The 19,026-nt window shown below is 41.2% G+C and overlaps 1 protein-coding gene across 5 annotated transcripts in view; it reads right to left on the reverse strand.

Annotated features, from left to right (window-relative positions):
- pcnt (pericentrin) overlaps window positions 1–17,549 on the reverse strand; it is a 227,886-nt gene extending 210,337 nt beyond the window's left edge. For 4 of the 5 annotated variants that reach the window (XM_063051521.1, XM_063051520.1, XM_063051519.1 and 1 more), the window contains exons 1-5: window positions 17,225–17,549; window positions 9,410–9,559; window positions 7,524–7,574; window positions 6,470–6,652; window positions 1,842–1,991 (exon numbers count right to left, since the gene is read on the reverse strand). In XM_063051521.1, the coding sequence (XP_062907591.1) occupies window positions 1,842–1,991; window positions 6,470–6,652; window positions 7,524–7,574; window positions 9,410–9,559; window positions 17,225–17,272 (582 nt within the window). In that variant the 5' untranslated portion in view covers window positions 17,273–17,549. The remainder of the gene's footprint in view (window positions 1–1,841; window positions 1,992–6,469; window positions 6,653–7,523; window positions 7,575–9,409; window positions 9,560–17,224) is intronic. The other variant, XM_063051522.1, reaches the window with a different exon arrangement.
- Between the last annotated feature and the right edge of the window lie 1,477 nt (window positions 17,550–19,026).

Here is a 19,026-nt window from a genome sequence, read left to right on the forward strand (position 1 = left end):
TGGGAGAGAAACTGGATTGCCTTTGCTTGCGGCTGACACAGCGCAAGACAAGTAACTACTGCACACTTGTTGTTGCAGAAACGTGGCTACAGGACAACATCCCATGCACCTCAATCTTCAGGCCATGCCACACTCCAGAACCTGTGCTAATATTGTTGTTCTGTGACTGCTTTATTGTAACTATACATGCTGTGTGTGCTGTGTTTTGCACCTTAGCCCCAGAGGAACGCTGTATAAATGTGTATGGATGAAGACAGTAAACTTCAACTTATGGTACACAAGTCCCTTGCAATCAGTGATACCAATAACATCTTTGGTAGCTGCTGAAAAAGCTGAGAGGGTTTATTGGTTTTATTATTTGCAGTGTTCAGCTATCAGTGGAGTGGCCAGACATGTTAACGTTAAAAGCACCCTTACCAGCACACAAAAGCTGGGGACCAGTTCGGCTTGCATCATATATCAATACAACCTGCGCAAAATTATGCACTAAAACATTCTGCAGCCATTTTAATGAAGTGTATTTTGTAGCATCACAGGGCACTTCCCTACACATATGATCAATACAGTAACAAAAAGACAGCAGAATGAAAATTCAATACAAACAAAATTCACGCAAATACACAAGTCAGGCAACAATTGTGAATCGAAAATATTTTGAATCAATTTTGCTGGCTTCCAAGGATCACGTAGATGAGAACATGGTGATATCATCTGACATTAGGGTCCACATTAACATTCAACTTTCAACATCTGACTTATCATGCAGATCACCAGTATTCCATGTGTAAATATATTTGCATTGCATTTGATCCCAAAACCAAGCTTCAGAGGAACATCCTGTTTAAAACTGAGGCAATCACCTCGACACTTGTTCCCAGATCCAACCTCTATCTCAACCCATCTACTGCTAGAACTCCTTGATCTGCTTTTCTATTGCCTCCAAACTTGACTACTTCACTGACCTTCTATTCTGCGTGCTGTATTCCACATTCCAGACACTAGAGTTCATCCGAAGCTCTAGTTCCAGCATCATACTTCACTGCCGCTGTTAACACGACACCCCTACACTTCAATAACCTATAACGCCTGATCAAACAATGCCACGACTTTGAAATTCTCTTCCTGACACAGCCTATGCAATCCTTTTCCTTTCCTAAATCTTCATAGAACTCTGTATTCTTTTACTACAGACATCATTGGATACTCAGGTCTCCAGGTCACTTGCACTCTGCTGACCAGCCACTGATCTCCGAAACTCCATCTCCAATTTCCTCAAATTCACTATCGCCCTTTACCTCTTCAGCCATCCGACAGCTACTTTGCCTAACTTCATTGATGCTCGGTTTTGAACACAAAAGATTTTGCAAAGTAATGCATGTTAACATTAATGTTTCATATCCTATATACATACCACAGCATGAATGTGCGTGTAATGATCAGTAATAAGATACAAATTTGTCTAACAGAGAGACCACATGAATTATTACTCCAAAAATATTCACAACAATGTAACTGAAAAGGAAAAAAGAACTGCAGACACTGCAAATCTGAAATACAAAGCACATAAAAATGCTGTTTGCTTCAGTAGAGAGGAAATTCCCTTATTTCCTCTCTCATCCAATGCTGCACGAGGTTGAAATGCTTCTCTAAAACAAAGAAGAAAAAAAAAACTTTTGTTTGGCATTCATATAGATCTGGAAATATTCCATGCTAATTTTGGATCAGCAAACAAGCCACTATTGACAACCTGTACTACAGAGCCCTAATATATACCAGTCAAAAAGTTTGGATATTTCCTAAAAAGACCAAAATTGTAAATACAGTTCATTTGAAGATGTTACCTGCTGTAATTGGTGCTGTAAAGACTGAATTTGATCAGTTAACTCCAAGGCTTCCTGCTGTACCTCATCTCTGTTCTGAATGGCTTGCTGCAGGTTATCAGTCAACTGGCCAATTAGGTCATTCCGTTCCTGTACTGCTGTCTCCAGCTCCTTATGAGACAAGAATATCATCAATATCCAATTTTAAATACATTAAAATATATAGCCTTTAATGAGGTGGAAAAAGCAAGCAGAGAATGTGCTTTAATCTTTATTAAAAGCTGTCCTCGGGGGGGAGGGAGAAAGAAGATAACTAAGGTAGATTGCATTTACTTTCTATTTGGAGATTGATTTTGTCCACAGGAAATCTGACATTTCACTATAATTTAATTACATAACGGGATTAGTAACTGCACAGGCAAGAAACAACTGCATAATTCCAAGCATGACATACTTTCAACTGAAAACCCAGTACCAATACTTAATTCAATTCTTCATTTGAAACACTGACATTTTATTAAAATTAATGTAGTTTAAAACCCTACAAGTAAATGAATAAAAGAAGTTTTACAACACTGTCATATGAATGTGTAAAAATCCTAAATGTGGTACAGGTGCACATTCCTTTAACTGAAATTCTGAAATCCAAAAAGCTCCAAAAACCGAAGTTTTTTTTCACCAACAGCTGACGTCACTCAGGTGTGACGTGGCAGCACGAGCAGAGGCCGCCAGACGTCAGTTGTGGCTCAGCGCTCGTACTGGTTACACGTGTATTTGCTGTTCGCTGATTATTTTGTGTTCACTGTTGACTGTGTTTAATTTCACTGTGAAAATGTCAAAAACAGCTGCAGATACCCCTATGGGTAAAAATGAGAAAAAGAGACGGAATCTTCTCTATCAATAACACAGAAAGTGGAGTTATTGCAGAAGCTTGATTGTGGTGTCTGTGCAGCGTCTTACTGAAGAAAATAGTGTCGGAACTACCACTGTATATGATTTAAATAAACAGAAAGACAAGTTATTGAAGTTTTATAGTGAGTAACATTCTACATTTATTCCAAAAAGTCATTTACCATGTATTTGATTCGGTTCATTTGAAGCTGTATATTTTTGTTTTATTGAATGTTTTTGCTGGAAATAAAATTTCTTCTTGTCATTATTCCCCAAACAATACAGTATAACAATTATTTACATAGCATTTACATTGTATTGGGTATTATAAGTAACCTAGAGATGATTTAAAGTATACGGGAGGGTGTGTGTAGGTTTGGTGCACCGCTGGGTTCTGAAGTTCACCTCACCTCAGGTTAAATAAGGGACTTGAGCATTCGTGTTTTTTGGTACAGGTTTCCCCCGCCATCCGAAGATAGAGCGTTCCTACGAAACGGTTCGTAAGCCAAAATGTCGTAAAGTGAAGAAGCAATTACCATTTATTTATATGGGAAAATTTTGTGAGCGTTCACAGACCCAAAAATAACCTGCCAAACATGCCAAATAACACATAAAACCTAAAACAACAGTAACATATAGTAAAAGCAGGAATGATATGATAAATACACAGCCTATATAAAGTAGAAATACTTCTCTACAATCATTGCCAGCACGGTTCTCCGTACCGAAAATCTTACGCAAGCGCCGTCAGCCGAAAATCTCACGCAAGTGCTGTTGGCAAAAACACGGTGCAAGCGCTCTCCAGTAACCTTTAAGCTATGAAGTTGCCAAATCATACCAAATAACACGTAAAAATACACAGCCTATATAAAGTAGAAATAATGTATGTACAGTGTAGTATCACTTACCGGAATTGGTTCAGCGCCGAGCACACTGTGGTGTGTTAGACTGAGTCATCGCAGGCTGGGGTGGTGTAGTGGCCCCCACCCTCCAGGCCGCCGACCGATACATTGCCGCAAAGCATGCAGGGGTCTAGCGGTAGCCGGGAGGCACACAGCACATCTTTAAGAAAAAAGCCCAAATAAACAAGCTAATTAATTAGGTGCCGCCCGACACGTAATTGTCGGCCCAAATCAGAGACGATGCAATCGAAATCGGCACTGATCTTGACCGACAATTACGTGCCGGGCAGCACCTAATTAATTAGCATGTTTATTTCGGCTTTTTTCTTAAAGATGTGCTGTGTGCCTCCTGGCTACCACTGCATTCTCCGTGAACCGGTATCTGTCCGTGGCCTGGGGGATGGGGTGGTGGGACACTGGGGGGTTGGGGTGGTGGGACACTGGGGTATCATCTCGTCATCGTCTGTTTCCATTAGGGCAGGCAGGTCATCTTCGATCTCTGCCCGCCTCGATGTCGAAGGTCGAGTTTCATCGTCTGCTGTGGCTGATGTGGAAGGCTTGCTTGACTGCTGAGCCGCGCGCATTTTTCTATCACACAGTTCTTTGCAAGGACTCAAACCATCTTGCAAATATCCCCTAAACCGACGTACCCTTTCAAAATTAAAGTCGTACTTTATCATTGCAGCGAAAATCTTACACAGTTGCTTCACATTCAGTTCGCTATTGCATTCGGTTTCGATTGTTATCCTTTTTTCTTCCAATTGCATCAGCTCTTCGTCTATCAGATCTTGGTCATGGGATGCCAAAACCTCTTCAACATCATCTTCGCCAACTTCCACAAGCCAAACTCACTTTGTCCTTGCTTCGTTCACCACGATCAAAACGCTTAATTATGTCTAGTTTTACGCTAAGTGTAACACCCTTACGAACTCTAGGCTTTTCCAATACCTTACAACTCATCTTGCAAACGACCGCGCACAGGCATGTGTTTAAGCAGTGCCAGCGAGAATGCAGTTCCGAATCTGGGGGGAGCAGCTGCTCGGGGAGCGCGCTGCCTTTTATCGCGCGCTGATTTTTTGTGCACTGATTTTTTTCATAACAGTGAAAATACCTTCTGAAAGCGAAAATAGGGTACTAATGTAGGTCTTTCGTAACAGTGAAGTTTCGTAAAGCGAACATTCGAAAAGCGGGGGGGGGTCTGAAATCCAAAAAATTCTGAATTCCGAAATTTCAGATTTCAGATAAGGGAGCTGTATGTCTAAAAATGAACAAATGCTAACACTACATCAAGGATTTAATACTGAACTTAATGGAATTTTCACTTATCATTTCTAATAATGAATCATATCCTTTCATTGAACTGGCTAGTTAATCCGTTCAGCTTCTTAGTTCGACTTAAAATTAAATAACCTAATCACTTACCATTCCTTACTGAAGACATTGGTTTCAGCTCCACTAATGTAATGACCTTTAAATTGCTCATCCTGATTCTACCATGGCTTAAACTCCCTTTATCCTGGTGACTTCATCTAGCACCAAGATTCTTTGAGAACACTGGCCTCCCCTTTAATTTGGTCCCTTGTGCCCAGTTCCTTGGAGCAGTCGATGCTGGGTAGCAAGGGGCACTCTTTGAATCATACAAAATCATGATTGTTTTTCTTCACCACAAACCTAATTTTCAATCTGCTCAAGAACTCCTTAGTAATAAGGAGTGGGTAGGTGAGATGCGGCAGGGAGATCTCCCAAAGGCTAGTTAAAGGATTCCGTTCAGAATAGACCAGTTTCAATGTTAGATGTCTGGCACATTGCGTTCTATTGCTCATCTTAATCTCCCTGCGGCAAGAAATAAATAAAAAGCTAGGATTCATGCTTCTGAAAAATAGAAGAGCTCAAAGAACCACATACCCAAACCTAGCATCATTAAGAATAAAATGAAACACCCTGGTTTCCTTGGCTGCATAAGTCTAGGGAAGACAACCTCCGGTCCCGCAAAACTTGTGAGATTGAAGCGTACTCGATCCCAACCCAAACCCCAGTTTGTGTGGATGCTGTGTAATTTGCTATCCTGATACAAACTAATGCCTCGAAATAACAGACAGTACACTGCAAACGATTAAAGGAATTATATTAACGAATCTTAACTGTAAGGTTAGTAAAGAATAACTAAAAGAGGACCCATTCTAATTAAACAGTCAAATGTGCACAAGTTGGAGCTCATCTTGAACTTCTCTGTCACTCACACGCTGGGCCCTCGCTCAACGTGAAAGCACACACCACCTTCTGAATGTGGCTCGCAATCCATCTCGAACAAACGGATCTACCACCGGATTGTATGCTACAACTGGCTCTTCCCAGCAACACTCTCTCTCCATCTCCTCTCGAACAAAAGCCCCAAGCACAACCTTAGTGTCCCTCACCAGAGAAACCTCCCCTTAATCCAACCATCCTAATTCGATGGTACACCTTTCTCATCTCTCATCTTCAACAGTAACCCAAACAAGTTGAAAACAGAAGACTGCTCTTATAGAACTGCCAAAAAGAAATATGTACAGCATAATAGTAAAAATATGAACCAGGGTATTACAAAAGATTTAAGCTAAAAATGAATTACCAGAAACATTTTTTTTTTAAAAGACATATCTAAATATGCAGCAAGTGTTTGTCACAAGCTAAATTCTCCTGTTAAAATGTGCAAGAGCAACTCTGTGGTCAAATGCCAAGCTATTTCACCAAGCAGATTAAAACAATAAATTCTGAGCTATAAAGCACAGCGAAGAGTAGTCTATAATTAAAGCTCATTAAATTGCAGAACAGAAGATGATCTGAGCAATTTCCAACCTGCGTATACTTCCATACCTGTTGCATCTGCTCACACGCTTGATGGGTAGCCTGTTGTTTCTGTAGTTCTTCCATCTCAGCGACAAGTTGCTCCAAAGTCACTTCTTTCTGGTGCAATTGTTCCTCAAGCTCGATTACTTTCAGCTGGCAAATTTCTAGTTCTGTTTGGCTATTTTCAGTATTATTACTCACATTGCCCTCCTGGAAAAGATCATTTGCTGTGAAGGTCCTTGGCACTCATTTTATATCAAATAAGTGATGCAAACGTCTTAACGTTAAAAATTAAATCAAATAAAAATACACTGGCAACATTTTACCTTCAATATCAATAATAATAAAACTTACAAGGTATCAAAATAACAAAATGATAACAATGAGCAAAGGAATTTAGCCAAAACCCTCTTCTTTCAATTGCCCACTATTGAACAGATATACTTTGGATGTACTATATTTGATTGGGCAGGCCTCCCCTTCCATACTTAGATGGCATGATAAGATTGTGCACAGTGTGCATTGGAGCATGATGCAGGAAAGCTTCTAAACTGCAGTCTTATCTTCAGAAGAAAAAGACAGGAAATTGTGAATGGTAGGAGAAATGTCAGGGGAATATCAAAATCAAAGAAAATTGTACAGTCACAATGACTTCCGAAGTGAAACAAATACTGTATATACAGTAAATGATACCAACTGGGTACATGGGTAGAACCACCCACATTTGAATACATTTCCAAAATCACTTGCAGACATATTAGGTATATCTATATTTTATAAGATCCAAAATGATCAATCATGAATTTACAGATTTCTGAGTGAATGTCTACAGATGCAAGACATATTCTAGGTACTAAGGGATTGACGAAATCTTAAGTGATCACTTATAGTAAAGTACGTGCATTTTTATAGACCCCAAACATCTTGCATTTACTTTTTGAAACAGGGTGCCAAGGAGAGAATGACGAAACAGCAATGTTGAAAAAATGTAGCATTATTGGTTCTGAGTACACAGCCAAACTAATAGAAAAGATGCATTTTCTCAGGCAGAAATTTAACCATTTTTGAATAAACAGCTCACCTCATCTCTGCTTTCCTCTGTTGTTGTTTTGTTCAACAGTCCATCATTTGCCTGTGGAAAGTAATAATGAGTAAAACATTAAAAAACAGAAAATAAACACGAGTAGGACCAAGAATGAGCTTTAACCACAACAATGGAACAAAGCAAACCAAATCTGCGCATGCTGGAAAGCTGAAACAAAGACAAAATAAAAATGCTGTACCCTGCTGGAAGTCTGAGAAGAGTTTATTCAACCAAACAATTGTCAGAATTTGCACAATGATGGCCAAACAGCAAGGAAAGTCATTGACAGAATAAATAGAAGTAATGCAGATCAACTGTGATCTGACTGACTGGCAGAATAGATTTGTTGACTGTTCAAGTACATTGTCAACTGTTTAATACCAAGAAACTGATCGTTGAATCATCTTGGTTCATACCATTCACCTTTGGCACAGTAGCGTAACACTTTACAGCCCCAGCGACCTGGGTTCAATTCCTGTCATTGTCTGTATGGAGTTTGTATACGATCACATGGGTTTCCTCTGAGTGCTCCAGTTTCCACCCACATTCCAAAGACGTATGGGGTAGTAGATTAATCGGTCACACAGGTGTAATTAGGTAGCAAGGGGTCGCAAGGCTAGAAGGGCCTGTTATCATGCCGTATCTTTAAGAACATACCTAAGTTAGTCACTTTTTGGAGTAAAGTGCAAGGCAGCATAGTGGTGTAGCTGGTACGGTAATAACCTCATAGCTCCTGTGACCCAGGTTCAACCTTGATTCTATGATAAATAATTATTAACTCATTTACCAACACAAAAATTTTACATTTGTGTAAGATCTGTATAAAGACAGCTAGAATTGAGAAAATAGTAGCAAACAAGGTTTTTAAACTGTTCTGTATAATTGGGTTCCTGTACATCAGGGGTTCAATGACCCCTTGCTTAACAGTATTGGTCCATGGCATAAAGAAGGTTGGGAACCTCTACTCAACATCATATTAAACTCTGTTCTCAGACCTTGGAAGGGAAATGACAGGAATTAATTCATCTAGTGCACACAATGGTTAAATGAACACAATGAAGCAAACAGGTTGGCTTTCATTACAAAATGATTTTGGAAACACAAATTACTTGCACAACACCAATACCCTGTCAAATGTACATTTGAGGAACTTTTAGAAAACTGGAGGGTTATGTACGAAAGAAAAGGTTAGAATAATCTCAGAGTAGATTAAAAGGTCAGCACAACATCGTGGGCCAAATGGGCTTATACTGTGCTATAACGTTCTGTGTTAAGTATACAAAATAAAAACATCTTTCAGCTTCTCCTAACAGAAAGGCAGGAATCATGCAAAGCAATACACTTAAGTGCCATGTCAATTTGACAGTATTTAGTTTTCACAAATATTATATACCGAAGGACAGCTTATTTTGAAAAGATGTTAGTTAATTCCAAAGAGAAAAATGGAAAAAAAAATAACAGCAATGAGTAAAGAGCAAAACAAGATTCTTTACTGAGCAAGATAGTAATAAAACCTCAATCAGATTATCTGCAAACTCATTACAGGGTTGAACACAAGGAATATTGTAATTAACAACTTTTATCCTAGACTGCTATGGAAACGCCTTCAGCTCAGCAACCAGTGGTGCACTTCTTTATTATGGAGGTGTCAAAAATTGAGCAGCTGAAGATGATACAAAGCTATTATCACAGAGATTAACACCTTCCATTATTTTGCTGCATTTTTGTTGCTAGGTGATTTATTTACAGGACAGACATAAATCTCAGAGATACTGTGATACTAAATAATACAAGCTTGTCTACTTTTCTTCTATTTGTCTAACAATGCTGCGGTTAGTTTACTCTCTTCATCTTTAAAATGCAATGTTTGTGTGCACATTTACCTTATGTTCCAAGATTACTCCCTCTTGTTCAACTAACGAGTGCTCTTCCTGCAGAAGGTCATCCTGATGGACAGCCTGGCCCTTCCTCTTCTTCTTTTTCGCCGAATCCGAGCAGTCACCTCTCGCTTTTCTTTGCTGGTAGTGAGCAAACTACAGAGGAAAGTAAAAGAGAGGTAAACCAAGAGGTAAATGAGAAAGAGATAACAGGACCAGAGCACCACCATGCTGATAGGGAACTATACAATCACACACTGAGATGAGAGCCCAATGAGCCAAAGAGGCTTGGCACAAACAAGTACTCCCTCACATAGTGGGTTAAATTAGAATTTCTGCACCAAAAAGCTGTGCCCCATTTGTAGCTGACTGCTCTCCTTTAACAGGATTATCTTCTCTGAACACATCCATAAATCTGTACAACAAACTCAATTAACATTGCAGTGAAGTGGTGAAAATACAGTAAATATCCTTGATGCCTCCTGCTCACAAGCATCAAGTTAATGTTTTTGCATCAGGATTTATTTTCTATATGAGAACAATAAATCAGTCATTTAGAATGACACTATATCTTTCCTCCGGCTTATAAAGCAGATTAAAGCAGATTACAGCTTTGCCACACAAGCCTTCTAGATTCAAATAGTGAAACTACAAATTTCTAACCAATGGTGTCTGTGGCAAACAAAAGAATCTCCTGACTGAATCACTAAAACAAAACTGAAACTATCTTTGAAAGGCCATGTCCAAAAAACAGGATGCGGTTGTTCCTGGCCTTTCCAGAGGCAGGAATATTAAACCGATAGGTCAACTAGCTGAATATATCAACATTTATAAAAGAAATTAGAATTTCATAGAATATGAGACTGGCTGACTGTACCTTACCAAATACAGCAGCTTTTTAATTTCCCACAAACAGAATGCCCTCAATGTCAAAGAACAAACCCTGTGTTTGTATCCATCTGTCAGTTGTCTTACAGTCATACAGAACAGAAACAGATGCAACATCCAAACTTGCCCTGTTTGCCAGAATCCAACCCATAACCTCCTAAACCTTTCCTATCCATGTACTTGCCCAAATGTCTTTTAAAAGTTATTATTTTACCTGCCTCAACCACTTCCTCTGGCTGCTCATTGCATATAATGACCACCCTGGTTCCTATTAAGTGGCTCTCCTCTTAACTTGAGCCTCTACCCTCTAGTTCTTGATTGCCCATCCCTGGGAAAAAGATTGTGTCCATTCACCCTATGACCCTCATGATATTAATTGAAAATACACGTGGACTAAGGTGTTAGCACAGGACAGTTAACATCTTAGTCCACATGTATTTTCAATTAATTCACCTCCATATTATCACCCCTCAATCTCCTGTGCTCAGGTGAATAAAGTCCTAGCCTGTTCAACTGAGCTCTCACTCATCTTAGTAAATCTTCTCTGCAATTTCCAATTTTTCAAATGTATTTATTTATTGTTTGAGATAGCGCAGAATAGGCCCTTCAAACCGCACTGCCCAGCAATCCCCAAATTTAATCCTAGCTTAATCGCGGGACAATTTACAATGGCCAATTAACCTAACAAATGGTACATCTTTGGATTGAGAGACGAAACCGGAGGAAACCCATGCAGTCACAAAGGGAATGTACAAGCTCCTTACCGGCAGCAGTGGGAATTGAACCCAAGTTGCTGGTACTATAAAGCACTGTCTCCCACCGGAACCAGACCCATAACATTCAGCGGAATCCAATCAACTGAGCTTGATCCAACACTTTCATACATAAGCGGTAAAGAGGTTTTAATCCTATCCTAATTTGACTAAATCACAAATTTATTGTACACAGGCCATTAGAAAGAAAACCTTAAGTGTGTCTTCACGCACCATTTCATAGTCAAAACAAAGATCAGCAAACTCAAACACGACTCAAGCCTGTAGTCGCTGGACTAAGTTATTTTGTTTAAAGTTACCTTTACAAAATAATTTATTCATGATTTTCTGCACAATCCAGATGATCATGATTATCCTCAATACTGTCCCCCACTACCCCCCCAACTGAAGAATGTGCCCTCAGAATTCGACTTTCCTCCCTGTACACTTACAACCAGATTCTGCTCGAACTGCATTCTCTGTTTGACGATGACACCACCATTACGGGCCAAATCTCAAGTGACAAGTACAGGCAGAGATAAAGAGCTTAGTGACATGTATCATGACAACAACCTTCCCTTCAACGCCAGCACAGGAGCTAGTCATTGACATCAGAAAGTAAGGTGGAGTACATGCTACTCTTTACATCAATGGTGGCAAGGTGGAGATGGTTCAGAGCTTCACATTCCTGGGTGCAAACATTATCAATAACTTGTCCTAATCCAAATACATATACATAGACACCATGGCCAGGAAAGCACACCAGTGCCTCTACTTCCTTAGAAGGCGAAGCAAATTCAACATGTCCCTATCAAGTCTCATCATTTTTAATTGACATCACACAAAAAGGGATCCTATCCAGATGCATCACAGCGGGGTATAGCAACTGCAGAAGTTGTGAACACAGTTCAGCACATCACAGAAACTAGCGTCCCTCCATCAGCTTGGTCTTCACTTCTCACTGCCCCAGTAAGGTACACAGCACAATCAAAGACCCCGCCCGCATGGACTTTCTTTTCTCCTCTCCCATAGGGTAGAAGACACAGATGCCTAACACCATGTACACCAGGCTCAACGATGGCTTCTATCCCACTGTTACATGACCACTGAATAGACCTCCTGTACAATAACTGGACTCTTGACCTCACAAGCTACCTAGCCATGGCCTTGCACCTTATGGTCTGTCTGCAATGCAACCTCTGTAACTGTAACACTATATTCAAAGTTCAAAATAAAACTATCAAAATTGTCACCATATACAACCCTGAGATTCGTTTTCTTGTGGATATTCACAGTAAATATTAAACAATAGACTCAATGCAAGGACAGATGAATAACCAATGTGCAAAAGACAACAAAATGATGACATGCAATAAATATTGAGAACATACGATGACAAGTTGTTAAAAGTGAGTCCATAGGTGTGGAAAGTTTGGTGAAGGGGCATTATTTTTGCTTTTCCCCCTGTGCTGTTGTGAAGTGATCTATACGAGGCAAGCAAAACACTGCATCTCGCTACTTGTGTCAATGATAAACCAATCACCAATGGCCAGCCCCAGTTCACCAATCAAGGATTCAAACTGGAAATGTTAACAAAACAGCCTCAACTCCGATGAAGGGTCTCAGCCTGAAACAGCGACTGTTCATTGCTCTCCATAGATGCTGCCTGACCTGCTGAGTTTTGTCCAGCATTTTGTGTGTGTTAGTCTGAACAGACGCAAATCTGGTTCTCCAGTTTAAATATGCATTGTCCCTATGTTAAGGTTACTCTGAGTTGACATCAAAGACTTCTAAGCACTACTGGCTGGCATGTGCAAGATTTTTCAGATTTGAGAAGGAGCCACAGATCCCATCTTCGTAATGCTGTACCGTAACCACCCCCACAAAGAAAGTGCAACATTTACCCAGCACAAATACAATATTAATTTTACCAGGATCTACTCAAGACTGGGCATCTCTCAGTCAAGGAGACTTGGTAATCATCAGACATAATAGGAAGAGGGGACACTCAACTGTGAGTACACAATGCATTACATATAGTACCTGACCTGAAGCAAAACTGAAGTTCTTACTGTTGAAAGGAAAATGCTAATATTGATTCAAGATTTGCGACAGACAGTGCACCGAGCCTTCCAAAGGTTTAGCCCGAGAACTTTGCACTCTATGTATATGGTCAGGAATACACCAACTGAAAGGATGTGGAAGTAAATTCACCATTAATTCTCAAAACAGAACTGGAATAATGCATGAAAAAGAAAATTGTACATAGTTATTTGGGGGAAAGGGTTTATTTTGAATTTTTTTTTTTAAAAGCCCATCACATGCCAAATTCCTAGATAGCCAAGTCTGTGACTAAATAGGCAGTACCAGGTATAAATTCATTCTTCCTACAAAAGATTAAACTAAACCAAACACAAACACTTTTAAACCCCTGGGCAATCACCATTTGCACAGAAATTGCATTTATTAGCAAGGTAGTTTTCATTCCTCCAACTTATATTAAAAAAAATTCCACAAGTCTCCATTCGGACAGAGCATCAGAAACCAAAAATAACCTAGCATATCATGTGATCTCAGAAGTCAGATAAATGTGGCACTACCACCATCTGCCAAGACCAATCCAATTTGAGACAAGAGATTCCTTTAGCATAGTCAAAGCAGCCAGTGGAATGGAAGTATCCAAACACTAATGCTAATAGCAAACATGCTGGTATAAGGTATGAACAACTACAAGAGTGAGCTATCAAGAACAAAAAACATTTAAAATAAGATGCAACAGAAACAGAACTATATTCTTGAAAGTAAAATTATGAACAAAGCATAAAATTAATGATCAACTTTGAGGTGAAATGAAGAAGCACTTATTTCACATAAATAGTGATGTACACTCAGGGGCCACTTTATTAGGTACCTCCTGTGTCTAATAAAGTGGCCACTAAGTGTCTGTTCATGGTCTTCTGCTGCTACAACTCATCCAATTCAAGGTTCGACATGTTTTGTGTTCAGAGATGCTCTTCTGTACACCACTGTCGTGACTCGTTGTTATCCAAGTTATTGTCACCTTCCTTTTCTTTTTAACCAGTTTGGCCGATTTCCTCTAACCTCTCTCATTAACAAAAAAAATCTACCCATGAGAACTACAGCTCACTGGATGAATTTTGCTTTTCACATCATTCTCTGTAAACTCTAAAGGGAACTGTGCTTGAAAATCCCAGCAGATTAGCAGTTTGAGATACTCAAACCACCCAGTCAGGCACAAACAATCATTCCACACACAAGATCACTCAGATTGCATTTCTGATGTTTGGTCTAAACAACTGAACTGCTTAACCATGCCTGCATGTTTTGATGCATTGAGTTGCTGCCACATGGTTGGCTGAGTGGATATTTGCATGATCAAGCAGCTGTACAGGTGTACCTAATATGGAGGCCACTGAATGTATATTTCCCCGAGAAAACCCATGAACAATGAAACTGCAGAAGTTCAAGTAAGGGAATTTTGTCTGTTACGATTCAATGGGGAATATGGTGTAATTGAGTTCTAATTAAACTCCAAAGCTTCTCCTCACATCAGCTGATTCACCTGCCACTGCACAAATGTTGTGGTATTCAGACACGGATGTTTTGAGCAAACTCTCAACATCAGAACATTTTCTGTAATACATAAGCAATTCGCACCAAACAGAAAAATATACATTTTAAAATCAAGACCAGTCATACCACATTTGGAACTTACAAGCAGCAGATGGTGCTGTATCAGAAATAGAGTTCAAGAGGTTCCCCCAGACTGCTACAGAGGTACATAGACAGAGATAAATTTCCTTCACAATCTGCACTACACTTTCTCTGTAGCTGTTACACTTTATTCCGCATTGTTCTACCTCAGTGCACCATATAATGATTTGGTCTGCATGAACACTATACAAGTCAAGCTTTTCACTCTATGTTGGTACAAGTAACAAGTGACCCCAGAACACCACGCCGTGCATGTTGTAAGAATGTGGGCTAACGCTCAAAAGTGAAACGCTGTGATTCATGACCTTGACAACATGCACATTTGGGTTTCACATAAAGGATACTGGTTCTCAGCTGATGGGCATCCTATACACTGGACCACAACACAACGTGAACAACATCAGGAAAGAAGAAAATGGGATTGCTTTAAATGCCACACAAGTGAAAATATGTTAACATGAACACCATTTCAAGCAAGTTTTATCAGTTTAAAATAACAGCCATTTGTCAAGGAAACATAGCATAGCATAATTTTTAAAAACTATAGATGCAGTTCATTGTTGAACAAGAAATAAAGCCTCTATATCTCACTGTCTTTCAATACTCCTTCATGCACCCTCACTCCCTGTTGTCTACTACAGATTTTTAAAGGAGGCAGTGCTGCGAATCCATGAACATACTGTCGGCCTACAACAATCTTGCTTCAAAGTAATGTCACCCCAGAAAATATTCAAAATTCATGTAGCTCAGGAGAAAATTCAGAACAATATTCAATCTCATCCAGTTGGCAGTACCTAAAGTAATGAGGATTATACTGGAAGTGATGCAACCCCCACACCTGCACTCTCCTAGAAACTATTCCACTAGCATAAAAGTTACTTCAGTGAAATCTTGACATGTATCCATCCAACATCTAAACTAGAAAATCAACTTCTATAGTCATCGTTCCTGCAACAAAGGAAGCATATCAGCCAACATAAACAGTATAGCACAGGAATAGGCCCTTCCACCCACAAAGTCTGGGCCAAACACAATGCTGAATTCAACCAAACCTCTTCTGCCTGTACATGATCAACATCCATCCACTCCCTGCATATTAACATGTCAATCTAAGAGCCTCAAACACCTCTATCATATCTGCCTCCACTATTACCTTGGCAGCAAATTCCAGGCATCAACCATTATGTAACAAACTTACTTGCACATTCTCTTTGAACTTCCCCACTCACCTTAAACGCATGCCTTCTGGTAGCAGACATTTCCACCCCAGGAAAAAGATACTGACCGCCTACACCATCTATACCTCACATAATTTTATAAACTGCAGCCCTCAGCTCTACAGAAAACAACCCTAGTCAATCCAACCTCCCCTTAAAGCAAATGTCCTCAGATCCAAGTAGCATCCTGGTAAACCTCTTCTGAACCCTCTCCAAAGCCTCCAAATCCCTCCTGGAGAGGGGCAACTATAAATGCATAAAATTCTCCTGGTATGTCAAACCAGTTTTATAAAGCTGCAACTTAACTTCCTTCCTAATTCTTGAACTCATTGCCTCCAATAATAAAGGCTTCTTTACCACCCTACTGACTTGCATGGCCACTTTCAAGGAGCTATAAACTCGGATCTCAAGATCCCTACATACACCAATGTTATTAATGGTCCTGCCATTAATTGTGTACTTGTCCTTCATATTTGATCTCCCACAGCACAACACTTCACACTTGCCCAGACAATTTCTCTGCCCATATCTGCAGCTCATTTATATTCCAAAGCATTGTCGCCAAATGCAAAGTGGTAGAATACTGTAGGGTGCGCATAAATGTAAGACAGCACAGTGACACAGCAAGAGACACCAGCTACTGTGGAGTTTACACATTGTCCCTACCACTGCATTGAAGACCCAGGGTTGGAACTTCAGATTAGGTTGGGTAGTTCACTTCTGACTGTGATCAGATAATCTGTTTGTGCTTTTGGCTGAACAATGGGCCATTCTTCTCAAAACAGTCCAAGAACTACTCTTTCAAAGGGTAATTCGATTACTTCCACTCTCATACTCCCAAAGTCCCATGCAACTTACTCGATTAGTATTCACCAAATTCAGGTAACAGACAAAAGGGTAGGACGGGTGCAATGGTAGAATATCCCAGATAAGGCAAGACCTGATGAACTCCTGAAGCAGTCAACACGAGCGACTATCTGTGCAATATATTCTTGATAGCAAAAGATCATGACTGCTTCCTCACACTGACATCAAGATTTACTTTGACAGCAGCAGCGAGGACCAGGAATCTATCACATCGGAGGATCCACACCGACAGCGACAGCCGAATGTCTTCCCTGATCCGCTGGGCCCAGCAGAACCCCCGCCTCAATGCCACAGCCACCCCTCCCCATTCCAGTCTAGACCCCGGGTTCCAGCTACTCTTCACATGTTCAGACGTTACTTACCTTGGCCCTCGCCGTCTCCAGCTTCCTTCGTCTCTCTGCATCCTCCATGGCCGGGGGACCCGATGGAGGGGCGAGGAGAGCCCGGCTGGTAACTGTGGGCGCTCCCCCACCGACCGGATAGGAATGCGACGAGGGCTGCCCACTGACCAGACCAGACTGTAACGTGGTGGGCGCTCTCCCAGCGACAGGATCGGCCCTCCTTGGGCGTTCCCCCACGGACTATCCCCCGGCAGATTCCCCGCCGACCTCCCTCACTCACTCGCCCACCAACCGTCGCAAACACCAGGCTTTCAACATGGCCGCAGCGCCTGACCTCCTCCAAAACGACGACATGCCCAGTTCCCCATTCTCCACCAATCGCGTTACTCAGCACTGCCCTCCCTCATTCTCGACCAATAGGTCAGCTAGCCTGCATCCAGGCACCACCCCCTCCTCGCCGACCGTCCACGATCGTTGCAGACTCCGACCAATTAGCCCGCGCGAAACATGGGCCCGATCGAATTTCAAACACCAACGGCAATGAGGCGACCATTGGTCAATGGTTTAGCCAATCATAAGGAGGGAGAACTGCTCCCGGGAAACTCGAGGTAGCCAATAGGACGCAGCAGCGGTGCGAGCGGACCGCCCAGTCGCTCCTGATTGATGGGCCGGAGAGCGGCGGCGATCTCCCTCCGCCGAGCCCGCCCGGAGATGCTGCGCTCCTTCCCGCGGGTGACCGGCCGCTGCCGCGCACCCGGAGAGGTCTGGATACACACTCTCCCTCAGTCTGCATCAGATAGCTTGCTCTGGAGCGGCTGAAAGCACTCAAGTTACCTTTCAAAAGATAATCATCTTCATTGTGGTCAACTTTTTTCCATTTGAAAATAAACTCTTTTCATATATTTGCATATGAATAGAGCTCATCTTTCCATATGCATAGGCACTCACAATTGTGAAAACGCCGTCTGGCTGTGTTTGTGTTGGTCGTGCCCTACAGTCCATTCCTGCACATCGGTAGCGTTCTCTGGGAACCATCCACAGCACCATTGCCCCTCGTTGTCCGCTGGGATGATACAGTGTTTGAGATGCCTCTGCAGTGGACTTGGCCCCTCAGTGTCCAGTGGGGCAGAAGGACTCCAGACGTTGCCACGATAAGGAAGGCTGTTGGCCCTCGCACCATATTCAGAATCACCCCAGAATCAGGTTTATTATCACCAGCAATGTGACGTGAAATTTGTTACTTTAGCAGCAGCAGCATAATCTAGCAGAGGGAAAAAAATAATAAATAAATACATAACAAACAAGTAAATCAATTACGTGTATTGAATGGAATTTTTTAAATGCGCAAAAACAGAAATGCTGTACCTGTATTTAAAAAAAGTGAGATAGTGTCCAAAGATTCAATGTCCATTTAGGAATCGGATGGCAGAGGGGAAGAAACTGTTCCTGAATCACTGAGTGTGTGCCTTCAGGCTTCTGTATCTCCTACCTGCTGGTAACAATGAGAAAAGGGCATGCTCTGGTTGCTGGAGGTCCTTAATAATAGACACTGCCTTTCTGAGATGCCGCTCCCTGAAGATGTCCTGGGTACTTTGTAGGCTAGCGCCCAAGATGGAGCTGACTAGATTTACAACCTTGTGCAGCTTCTTTCGGTCCTGTGCAGTAGCCCCCTCCATACCAGACAGTGATGCAGCCTGTCAGAATGCTCTTCACAGTACAACTATAGAAGTTTTTGAGTGTATTTGTACTATACTTGTGCTGTAACACTTTTATTGTTTTTCCCTTGTACCGTCTCAATGGACAGATGTGAATAGATCCGTGCA

The sequence above is a fragment of the Mobula hypostoma genome, chromosome 6 (assembly GCF_963921235.1).
Source record: "Mobula hypostoma chromosome 6, sMobHyp1.1, whole genome shotgun sequence".
Taxonomy (NCBI): Eukaryota; Metazoa; Chordata; class Chondrichthyes; order Myliobatiformes; family Myliobatidae; genus Mobula; species Mobula hypostoma.